This window comes from Pipistrellus kuhlii, unplaced genomic scaffold (genome assembly GCF_014108245.1).
Source record: "Pipistrellus kuhlii isolate mPipKuh1 unplaced genomic scaffold, mPipKuh1.p scaffold_m20_p_8, whole genome shotgun sequence".
Lineage (NCBI taxonomy): Eukaryota > Metazoa > Chordata > Mammalia > Chiroptera > Vespertilionidae > Pipistrellus > Pipistrellus kuhlii.
In genome coordinates this window covers 21,724,111-21,736,403 of record NW_023425584.1, presented here as the reverse complement: position 1 = coordinate 21,736,403, position 12,293 = coordinate 21,724,111, and the positions used below count along the sequence as shown (strand labels likewise).

Here is a 12,293-nt window from a genome sequence, read left to right as displayed (position 1 = left end):
CGGTGTCGTGTCACAGGGGACCCAGAGCAGCTGGGAGGCGCTTCATGCGGGGCCAGAGCTGCAGGCACTTCCGCCTGTGCAGTGATTTTGGCATTTTGCAGGCCCTGGGCCCGGCCAGCGGTGCCCACACAGAAAATAAAACCACGTGCCCACTTGAAGAGGAAGTTCCGGTTCACTCTGAACTGGAAGGAAATGTTGTAGCCCAAGTACGAGGCAAGGACCCCCACGGGGGACACAAGAACTACAAGTTTGTGACCTCAGGGGATGGGGGCTTTCCCGCTCTGGATAACTCTCAGACACCAGTGCCCAGAAACATTCTGGATAAGTTGCTCAGGGACATGGTCTTGGTCCCATTCCCAGATGGGGGCCAACTTACACATCCTGCTCCCGGTGCAAACTAGGAGCCCCCTGAATCCCCACTGAGGTGCTGGGGGGAGTGAGGTTAAGTGCTAACGCAGGTGGGAGATGCAGAGGCTGTGCTCTGGGTCCCTTTACAGTCTCTCATCTCTCCCCCTCCACATAGCTGCTACAGTTGCAGAGAGAGGGAGGCTGAGGTGACTGCCTTTTACTGGAGCCACCAAGTGTTAACCAGGGCATGACAGTGCCTCCTGGGGTGTAAGGTACGGGAGGGGCGGGTGTGGGACTAGCTCCGTGGAGGGAGGGACAGTGGCTCTGAGCCGAGAAGTTGGGACACACCCGCAGAGACTGATTGTGGATGGTCATGGGCTCCATGGTGAGGTCACCAAGGACAAGAAAGGAGTCCAGTTGCCCCCGTGCCCTCAGGGGCAGATCTGATCACCTTGGCCAAAGGAAGGGATAGTTACCATGCTACGAGGTGTGGCCCTAGGACCTGCAGTGGATCAAGTGGCTCTTGACAATCAAGATTGTCCCCATGTGCCTCAGGGCTCTACTGACCTCAGGTTAGGGGTGTCTCCTCACTGGAGAACAGTGTGGATTTGTATATTTCCAACAGTTACCCACTTTCCTTCACCTGGGACCAATAAAAGGCCTACCTCCAGGATCTGGTCCAGAATGTGGTCACTCACCCTCATTCCTCATGGGTGTAGGCCCCTAACCCCTCACCTTACCTCCACCAATAAGCTGGTACATGCCATGGTCAAGAAAACAACAACCTCAAACATAAACCAGTGTACAGTATAGACACTGTAAGACCATACTCTGATATTGGCCATAATATGATTCTTCAGAGATAGCTATTGCTAGGAGTACTGGTATGCAATGAACCTGCAAGACAAGTCCAATTCATAGATAACCAAATAAAATACATTTTTGAAAATATTTTGATTAGTTACCACAAAATAAAGATCAAAAGATTCCTATAACAGAGATTTTCATAGAGCTTTGAAGGTGACACACAAATAAATAGACTATCACAAAGGAGCATGAAAAATATTGTGATTTACAGCTTTTCTTGGAAAATCCAAAGATCTTCCACCCCATTAGCAATGATGAGCTGAAGCTGAGTGATTGATGCTAGTTGCTTTTATATAGGGTGTTCTCTCAAGGTTGTCATAGTCCCTACATGACCCAGTTACAAAACCAGTCTGGTCCCCACATGCATTTGAGTTTGCAATCATTGATGTCTATCCTTACAAAACCCTTTTATGGGTATTATCACCACTGCCTACAATCTTATCTTTTCCATTATGTCCATGTTAATACATACAACTATAGTTATGTATTCCTCTCTATGACTACATTATGGTATATATGAAACCAATCCCTTTCTGGTGGATATTTAGGTTAGCTTCATTTATCTTCAATTATAAACAATATAACAGTAAAAGCCCTTATATATACTTTGTGTGCATTCCTCTCACAGATTAAATGTGAAACTACTGAGTAAAAGTACTTAAAACGTCATTTAAAATTTCAAAAGACAATACTGGTGTTGGTTTAGAGTTAAAGTCATTTTAGCCCTAACTAAGGGGTAGGAGTGGTTGAGATTGGAGAGTGGCATCAAGAAATGAACTGTCCACTATTTGAGCCCTCTTCTTCAACAACCATACTCCTATCCTCCTAGTCCACCCATAGCTGATTACCACAAAGATAATATTGCAAATGGAAGAGCTAGACCTTGCAAGACAAACATACTTAAGAATTCTAGCTGAAAAATTAACTCAGTCATAAATTTGGTACAAAAACAAAATGAGATAATACTTCTGGTTATATTTATGGGATTCTCCATTTGTTGTTAAAAAACAAAGGAATTTTTATCCAAATATATTGACTAGTCTTTATTTAATTTTTTTGACATTTCTTGTTATTTCATATTCCCTCCCTTTCTCTTCCATAATTTTCTTTCTGTTTCTTATAGATTAATATGATGTTACTGTGTGAAGGCTACTTATGTTTCTAAGGTTTGGGTACTACTGAATAGAACTAAAGTTGAAAATCTGGGATCAAAATTGCAGTAAGGCATTGAGTAAAATAGACTTGTGTTTATATAATAAATACAGCAAATGATTAAGAGTTTAGACTGCTTGGGCTTAAGTCCTCATTTCTCCAGGCACTAGCTGGAGCAAAACATAATCTCTCTAAGCTCTATCTCTTCATCTATTAAGATGAGGGTAATAATAAGTTATAGTTCTTTGCACAGAGTAGGACACAAAATAAAGGTAATTGTTGTTACTTTTTCTAACATAATAGCCAACCCTACCCACTCTTAAAGTTCTACAGGGTGCTGCAATGCCCAAGACCACATAAACATCTGGGCAGCTAGTCTGTGAGTTGATAGTTATAAAATGGCTGAATCAGAATGAGTAAGTCCTTCAGGAAAAGAAGCTAAGAATTGGGCTAAGTTTTAAACTGTACTTTAGATGCAATACTATATATATATATATATATATATATATATATATATATATATATATATACACACACACACACACACATAATATATGCCTAAGCGATTGGCCTACTGGTCAACCAACCAACCAGCCGGTAGTTATGACATGCAATGCCACCAGGAGAAAGATGCTCAACACAGGAGCTGCCAAGCAACAGCAACTTTGCAGAGTGCTCTCTCACACTCAGGGATCACTAGGAGGATGTCGGACTGCCAGTTTTGGCCTCGATCCCTACAGGCCAGGCTAAGGAACCCCACCTGCTGGAGGGACCCCACTCACTCCACAGATGACCTTCAAGCCTCGGTGCTGCCCCAGGAACAGCTGGCCAGGAAGGGACTGTGAAAGGTTGGCTCCAGGGCATGTCCAGCCTGTCTCACCCAGGCCTGCCCAACTGGCCACCTTCTAATCAATGTGCACAAATCCATGCACCAGGTCTCTCGTAGGTAATAAGAGGCCTGGTAGAAGCTTCTCGCTAACCTTTACTGAGCACTTACTCTGTGTCACAGTCTTTAAATAATTTTATAAGCAACTTCTCAGTGTGGGCTCACAATAATCCTATGCAGTAAGTGCTATTACTAGTATTATCCTTCCCATTTTACAGATGAACAAGTACAGATGTTTAATTAACTTGATCTAGGTCACATCCTTATTTGTTAAAATGGCACAGGCCTTCTGAACCCAGACCTTATGTTCTAACCACTACAGTAATTTAGAGACAATGGCAGAAAGAGGTCAATCACAGCTAGGACAAAAAGAATTCAGATATGGCCAACCCATATCCTTCGAGCAACTTCTATGCACTAGACACTGTTCTAAGTGCTACCAATATGTATTAGGAATGGTATTCTTTATGGCAAGCCAAGAAGTACATATTACTGGTACTACTTTTATGGATGGGACTTAGAGGTATTGAGCACCCACGGACATAGCGCTGTTAGTGGTAAAGTAAGTTTCCAAAGTATGTCCACAGATTCCAAGTCCCAAGTTTTCTCCCTAGGAATACAGTAAGAATTCCAACACAAATGAGTTATTCTCATCACTCAGCAAATATTTATCAAGAACTTACTTGTGTCAGGCACCAGTGAACAACACAGACATGGCACAGAGATTATGTGGAGAGAGACACAGTGTATAAGGACAAGTGAATGAATTACATAATTAGCATTAATACAGAGCCCCAAAAATGTTCAATTGATTTGACAAGTTCACTTACAGTTAGTTTTAGGAAAATAATTCTAATTCCTAACAAAAAAAAAAAAAGGAGGAAGACATTTGTTTCTCATGTATTTCACATTATTCTAGAAGACCTACCTATGAAGAGAGACTCCTGGGACTAATCAGGGTATTTAAGGAATTACTGAGTTGTGCAACTTCTCCACCTGTGATCAAAAGTACAAGATTGTGGTTAACAAAGAGCCTAGGCAAATTTTCAGCTTTTGCACAGACTTGCCCTGAGTTTAAGTAATAAGAAGAATTAAGGTTGTATCCTGCTCCTGGTTTTGAATCAAAACATTCACTGATTTCATCAGAAAGGACACAGTAAAGAAAGAGGAGGAAAACCGGTTAGGAGAAAAGTGACTGATCACAGCCCTTTTTTTTTGGAAGGCACAGTACCTTTTACGGATTAACATCTACTTACAGCAGCTTCAGAGCTTTGCAACTTAGTTCTTTCTTCTTAATAGATGTATTTTCAACTGTAATGCATAGGCTATTAGTATTACAGGATATAACTCCACCTTTGTAAATGTTTTATTCAACCTATAATAAGCTATTTTTATCTTTGAAAATTTCTTACACCAATCAGATCTTTATTGTAGAAAAATTCCAAATACATATGAGCAAAATGAAAAAAAAAAAAACTAAATCAACTAATAAGTCTAGGGGTCAGAAATAACTTGCTAAAATTTTGGCAAGCATTTTTCTAGTCTCAACATTACGTATCTATGTATCATTCCTAAATAACCTGGGCTCATATGGCTTGTAAGTTTCTATATTCACTTAATTGTGAATGTCCCTCATGTTATTAAATATGCATCTCCACTATAATTTTTTTCCACTATAATTTTTAATAGTGTATTTAAAACACACACAGGGTGGGGCAAAAGTGGGTTTACAGTTGTAAGTACAAAAAACAGTTTATTCTTATGTTATTATTTATTAATGTACTATTTCCCATATGAACAACTGTAAACCTACTTTTGTCCCATCCTGCATATATCTCACCATTTGTTTACCCACTCCCATATTGTTGGACATTAAGAATTTTTTTACACTTTTCACTATTGTAAGTAATCATATGAGGAACATACTGGGTTGTATATCTATTAATTAGTATAAATTTCTAGGAGTGGTGTTTCAGGGTAGGGATATATAAGGCTTTGACTGTACATATATCTTACTGGTTTCTTTTTCTTTTTACTTATTATTTCAAAATAAATACAGACTCACAAGAAGTTGCAAAAAATGGTACAAAGATGTCCCTTGTACCTATGCCCAATCTTTCCTCAATGATATCATTTATAATGCATTATCCTATATAATAAAAGGGCAATATGCAAATAGACTGAATGGTGGAACAACCTGTCACTATGACACACACTGACCACCAGTGGGCAGATGCGCAACACAGGAGCTGCTCCCTGGTGGTCAGTGCACTCTCACAGTGGGCGCACCTCTTAGCCAGAAGCCAGGCTAATGGCTGGTGCAATGGTGACAGCCTCTCTTGCCTCAGCGGCAGCACTAAGAATATACTACTGCTGGCTTTCCGACATCCCCCAAGAGCTCCCAGACTGTGAAAGGCCAAGGGCGAGGGCCAAGGTGAGGAACTCCCATTCCCAGTGTGCGAATGTTGTGCACTGGGCCTCTAGGATAACTATAATACATTATAAGTAGAAAATTGACAATGGTACAATAACCAGACTACAAACTTTACTTGGGTTTGACCAGCTGAATTATTTTTTAATATTAATAGAATGATAAGATGCACTCTTACTTTTCTACTTTCCCCTCTAGTATTCACTTTAGAACTTCTTTCTTATCTTCTACAGAGGAGGGAACACAACTGCATTTACCAGGCTACTGTCTTTTTTGAAAGAGGAAGAAATGCAAGTAAGAACCTCTCACCGAAACCTCTCCACTGTTTCTAGAGCAGAAAATGGGTTGGTTCTTCCCTCCTTTTGATTCTTCACAAACATCCCAGTTCCTTTGTGAACAGCTTTCCAAAGCCAGGGGTACCCCAAGACAAAATGAAGGACACGGAGCTGCACAATGAGAAAGTTCCTCATTTCTCCTCCACCCCTCTGATTCCATCATGGAGAAAGCCCAGCTTAGGGCTAGCCTTTCATGCCCCTCTAACATTGGCTAACCATACCTTTGTAACAGATTGCTCAGGCCTCAAGTTCAGGTCTAGGCAGGCAGTCGCATTTAACTAGAATTCAATGGCATTTTACTATTTTAATTAAGTATCCATTTACTTTTTGCCTTCAAATTGCAGCAAATTAAACTAGAGTTCCATTTACTAATAGATACAATTTTGTAAGAACACAACTTATTCATTTATAAACCGATTCAAAATCATTGATTAAGTAAGCATTAAGTAAGTGCCTGCCAGTCACTGTGGTAACTATGAAGGACAGAGCAGTGACAAGACACATAAGAGGCTTGTTCTCAGAGTTTACAGTCTGTTTGGGGGGAACCAAGCATTAAATAAATTATTATAACCTAATTACTGAATTATAACTGTGACACCTGTTATGAAGGAGAAGGGTAGGATTATAAACTAGTCATGAGAATCAAGAAAGACTTCCCTGTCCAACCAGTGTGGCTCCATGGTTGAGCGTCGACCTAGGAACCAGGAGGTCACAGTTCAATTCGGGTCAGGGCACATGCCTGGGTTGTGAGTTCGATTCCCAGTGTGGGGCATGCAGGAAGCAGCCTATCAATGATTCTCTCTCATCATCGATATCTCTCTCTCTCTTTCTCTAATCAATAAAAATATTTTTTTTTAAAAAAAGGAAGGCTTTCCCAAGGAAGTGGCATGTAAGCTAAAATTTGCAGGGGAAGGGATGAAGAAAACAAAGGCGTGCTGAGTGGGGTTCCCAGAAGAGAGGAGGAGGAAGAGTATAACTAGAAAGCAGGTTGTACACAGAAAGAAAAGAAAGAAAAACATGCACACATACGCTGTGGCCGAGAAGCATAAACGGCCCTGAGTAAAGACAGCAAGCCAGTGGAACTGGAGTGAGTGGAGGAGTAGCGGGGAGATGAGGGGTAAAGGCAGGAGAGGTGAGCCTGTTAGGTGAGAAGGAGGATCTAGATGTTATCCCATGGTCAATGGGAACCCACAGAAGGGTTTTTGAACAGTGGAACAATAGGATCAGCTTTGCAATTTTTTTTTAAACATAAATCAAGATGCATTTGTAAAAACAAGCAACAGAAGCTCATAAAAGTCACACAGGCATTATTTTTAAAGTACAGTGTGTAATCGCTATGTAACAGGGCAAATGTCAACAGGAGTGTTGATGGGGTGGGAGCAGCGGGGTGGTGGGTCGACCTGGAGTCTGGGAAGACCTTTCTGTTTGTTTCTGAGGACTGCTGCTCATCTGATTTGACGCCAAGGTAGCATTTGGATAAGCCAGGATAAAATCCCCATTCAAAACACGCCCCCTTCTTCAGAAGCTTCAAAAGAAAAGTTCTCAAATTTCCACCAAGAGGAACCTCACATGTGGGTGATGTTGAGGACCACCCACACCGTGTGATCTGAGAAGTGCGGGGAGACCACTCCTGTTCTGTGTGAACTGTCCCCAGCCCCCAGTGCCGCCTAAGATGCTGCCATCATGACTCTGTTTTACTGAATCTTCCTTCAGTTACCAAATACACTAGCACAGAGCAGCCCCCTGATTCCATCCCGCCTTCCTAGGACAGAATGCATTGTATCTGTTTTCTCAGGGATGGGAGGGTTGGAAGCTTTTTCAGACCAGTCACCATGGAGAGCATGGAGGGGCCAGGAGACTGGGCAGGGTCCAGAGAGTGACCGTCAAATGAGCCCAAGTTCCTTTGACATCATCCCTTTGGGGCTGGTGTGATCAGCTGGTGTGCCCGCTACGGACATAGGTATAAAAATGTGTGCATTTACACAGCAAAGGTATATGGATATGCTTAGGGCATGGTCATGACTTTATAACATGGGAAACAAAAAATGGAAAACAGCAAAGGTCCTGGGATTGGACCCACCTGGGTTTAGATCACAAGCTCTGTAACCCTAGGAAAGTCTCAGGACCTACTGTATGGGGCGGTTGGGAGGATGTAGAGATAATCTGTTTAAAGTCTTGGCACTGGTCCATGGCATACAGCAAGTGCCGCACGAAAGTTACTGTTAGGGTGATGCCTGTGCTTGTCCCTGTGCAAGCATACGTGTGCATGTGCATGTAGATGCAGATCTGGATGTCTAAGGAAGTGTGTTTAAGAACAAGAGAGGAAAGGAGGGAGAATGTTGCCCGCCCGTGCCTGCAGCAGTTCAGGCACCAGAGCAGACCTGTCAGGGGTGCGGGGACAGCTCCCAGAGAAAGGAGCTCAGCTTTGCCCAGTAGGAATGAGGAAGGGACAGCAAAGAGCCTCAGCCTGCCAGAGGCTTCCTGGTGAATCTATAAAAGTGGAGGGATGAGATAATGTTGAAGCGCAAAAAAAGCCCTCTATAAAAGGAGATTTTTTTTTTAAAGGAGTTAAAAATGGTCTCAAAAATTGACACGTATCCAAATTAGGCCTCTAATTTGCTCCAACCTGAAGCTCTCCCCTATCTTGAGCTTCATTTATGTTTCCTTTTTCAGAACTGATTTGGAAGAACTTTGAGAATTGTGAACCACCACAATCTGTTCTCAGCCCTCTTGTTCCCCTCTTCAGATTTGCCCAGGGAGTTGTATCTAAGTGCTTGCTGCATCATAAAGATAGGCCATCCTATGTGGAGGGAGAAGACCCAGAAAAAAGCAACACCCAGTCCTTATTCTAGGTTCTGCCCTTAACTCACTGGGCAACTTTAAGGAATCTCTTGATCTCTCTGAGCATAGCTGCTCCATCTGCAAAGGGCGTTGATTGGTCAATTTGGGTGATTATCTTTTGACTTCCTGACATACCAGAGGAGGGTTAGCCCCCTTCAAATATCTCTCCTCCCCTTAAAGATATATGAACATATAACAATGTAGTTAATAGCGCAGACCACCTGCCTCCTGCTAGCTGTGACTCCTGGGACGACTTATTTAATCTGTGTCTTAGTTTTGTCCTTTGTAAAACAGGGTAAAGAAGAGAGTAGTGTATCACTGAATTGTTAAAAGGGTGAAATAAGTTGATAGAAGTGAAATATTTAGAACAGTGCTTGACACAGGTAAGGACTACTCTAGTTTTGAGTAATATTATTATGATTATTTACTTCATTAAATAATTTTGTAATTTTACATGAAATAATGTCATTGATAAATCAAAAAATAAAAGTATAAGCATTCTTTGGGGCTATGAAAATTTTCTAGGGGGTCGGGGGAGAGCTGGGACCACTGCTTTTTCTTTTTTTAAACCTATTGTGCTTTGATTTTTAAAGGATGTGTATGTACTACCACGACACTATTTTTTTTTTAATTTAAAGAGATTGAACAAAAAGATCACCCAAATCCCTCTCAAATTTCTAAGTTCAAGAACTGGCTATGGTGATTAAGGAGCAGTTCTTTTTAGGTGGCCAGCTTATCTTTGTTATCAAAGCTACCATTCCTATGTTTGACCTTTTCAAGAACTTTTATAAAGGTTTAAAATAAGCACAATCACCCTCTCGTGTTTATAACTGAACGTGTTTCCACTTCTTGGTTAGGAGAGAAACTGAGAAAGGTGAAAGCATAAACTGTAAATACTCAGCCTTCTGGGCTGACCTAAACTCTACCCCTTAGAATCTTATCCCAGAAACTGACTCAGTTACATAAGAAAAGAACCTGTAGTTGAGAGTGATCTCAAAGAAAACCCCGCTGCTGGCCGCCCAGCGGTGAAAGGGTTAACTGGGCTGGGAAAGGCGATCCCTTGATATGAGTAAGAGTCAGAGTTGTTAAAGTTTTCAAAGCAGCCGCAGCGCAGCGGCAGTCAGCGTGGCTCCTGGCTCTTGGAGAGAGCAGAGTTGGAGGGAGCCTGACGGAGCAGACCCAGACCGAAGATCAGGATCTGAACTCAGCTGGGGTTACAAGCTCAAGGTGAGTGGCTGCCGCGTACCTCCCCAGCGCTGACATCTTTGGAGAGTTGTCTCAGGAAGGCAAGGCGCCATCTCTCATCCTGGGGTGTCAGGTCTGTTCTGCTTCCTGGAGCGGCCACCCGCCCTTCTGCACAACCTCCCTGCTGCTGCTTTCACCCAGAGGGACAGCTGATCTATTCCCAGGAGGGTTTTCTAAAGGAAACTTTCTGGAACAGGAAGACTACACACACACACACACACACACACACACACACACACACACACCGTATACTCTGGTATTTGCGCAATCCAGAATTGCTATCTGCCTCAGTTGAAACTGAGAACAACTGTCAAAGTAACTAAACAGGCTGCTTGTCTTTATCTTGTGGGAGGAATACTGTCTCTCAGGCTATGGTCTCTGTATTTGAAAGCTGGTCGCTTTTCTTGTACCTTGCTAGAACAAAGCGAAGGGGGAAGATGCACTGTGAAGGTAATATTTCTGCACCTGCATGAGCTTCAGATAAACGTGCACACGTAACCTTAACTTACCTGCATGTGCTGCGGTTGGTAAACTTAACCCTAGGGAGGGAGGACGGGGAGGTAGTATAGTAGCAGCTCCACACAAACTGCATTCTGAGGGCGCTCTGAATGACAGTTGAGCCTGCCGGTCTGGAGGGAGAAAGGACCCCCTTGGAGCCTGGCTGGGAGAGGCGTGGGGAGGCCTCCTCGTAGGCCAGTGCTGTCTCCGTGCTCCCGCCTTGCACACGGGAGGCGATGAGTAAGTTGTCGCTGAGCTGAATGCTCCCTCGGCTCCTCCCGCAGCGGGAGCCGGTCCTGTACCTGCCAGCACTGAATCAGAATGAGTCACTGAAACTTGGGTGCTGGCACAAGTGCTCACACACTGCCTGGTGAGACGCTGCCTCCAAGTAGGTGGGATCTCTCTCCCAGTGCTCACATTTCTCCTCTCTTCCCCTCTCCCTCACACAGGCAGGAGGTGGGACTCGCTCTCGGGAGCTTGCCTTTGCTCCCTTGGCTTGGCTGACCCTACCATGCGGACTCTGGCGCTCCGGGTCGGGACTCGAGTTTTAAAATAAGATGGATGATTTGACGTTACTTGATCTCCTGGAGTGCCCCGTGTGCTTGGAAAAGCTCGATGTTACAGCCAAAGTCCTCCCTTGCCAGCACACCTTCTGCAAACCATGTCTCCAGAGGATCTCCAAGGCCCACAAGGGGCTGCGGTGCCCCGAGTGCCGAACCCTGGTGTTTGGCAGCATCGAGGCGCTGCCCGCCAACCTGCTGCTCGTGCGCCTCCTGGACGGCGTGCGCTCGGGCCCGGGCTCCGGGAGAGGGGGCTCCTTCCGCAGGCCCGGCGTGTTGGCCCTGCAGGACGGCAGGAAGAGCAGGACTCAGCCCAGAGGCCAGCCGGCCAGTCCGTTCCGGCTCGTGCCCAACATCAGAATCCACATGGATGGGGTAAGAGAGATCTTCTTTGTTCCTATCCTGTCCACCTGGAGGTTGCATTTGTGTGTGCCAGCGGTGAGGGTTTATCACTTTCAGTTACGTGTCAAAGGAGGTGCCGCCAGGATTCCCGAGAGAGAAGTTTCTGTGGGCAGGGAAACTCCGACTGAAGTTTGGTGGGGTCCTGACCTATTGAATCCTTCCTGTGATTCTCAGAATTGTGACAGCGTCCCAGTTCCTTGTGCAGACAGTTAGCAGGATAAGGAAAGCCTTCTTGATTATATTTTTGGTCTTTTTCACTTCAGCCCTGAGGCCAACCCGGTGCATGGAAAATGCAGGAAGGACAGGAAAGAGAGGGAAAACAAATCCAACTGCTTGTTGCTTTGGGGGTCTCTGAGAAATTTCCAAACGTCAGGTTCTGTTTGAATGCTGCCCAAACCCATCTCCCTGCCTCAACCCCCACCCAGACAAACAGTGCTGTTATGACAGTGTTCATTCACAATCCACTCAAAGCTATTATGGCTTGTGCGGCCCGGAGGTGGTGCAGGAGGGAGCGTCTGTGTGGGTGGACTGATTGACAGGAAGGCCGGCTGGGGAGTACAATACACAAAAAATGCACATCGGTGGCTGCAGTATAAAAGCAAATGGAGCCAGTAGAGCCATGTAGGATATGGCCCAAGGATGCTTTTGGTGTTTGGACAGCGGGGCCACTCTGTCGAGCGGGGCAAGCACATCCCGGGGACTGTGTGCCACCTGGCGGGGAGCCTTGC

General features: G+C 44.2%; 2 protein-coding genes across 21 annotated transcripts in view; one reads left to right on the top strand and one right to left on the bottom strand.

Annotated features, from left to right (window-relative positions):
- The window catches only part of GRXCR2 (glutaredoxin and cysteine rich domain containing 2), a 49,729-nt gene extending 38,685 nt beyond the window's left edge, over positions 1-11,044 (bottom strand). Inside the window, exon 1 of the mRNA XM_036425361.2 lies at positions 10,615-11,044. The gene's annotated coding sequence lies outside the window, so the exon portion shown is untranslated. The remainder of the gene's footprint in view (positions 1-10,614) is intronic.
- Positions 9,942-12,293, top strand: part of SH3RF2 (SH3 domain containing ring finger 2) — a 103,814-nt gene continuing 101,462 nt past the window's right edge. For 16 of the 20 annotated variants that reach the window (XM_036425343.2, XM_036425339.2, XM_045576471.1 and 13 more), the window contains exons 1-2: positions 9,942-10,087; positions 11,053-11,538. In XM_036425343.2, coding sequence (XP_036281236.1) covers positions 11,161-11,538 — 378 coding nt within the window. In that variant the 5' untranslated portion in view covers positions 9,942-10,087; positions 11,053-11,160. Of the gene's footprint in view, positions 10,088-11,052; positions 11,539-12,293 lie in introns of those variants that run through there. The other 4 variants (XM_036425346.2, XM_036425341.2, XM_036425340.2 and 1 more) reach the window with 2 other exon arrangements.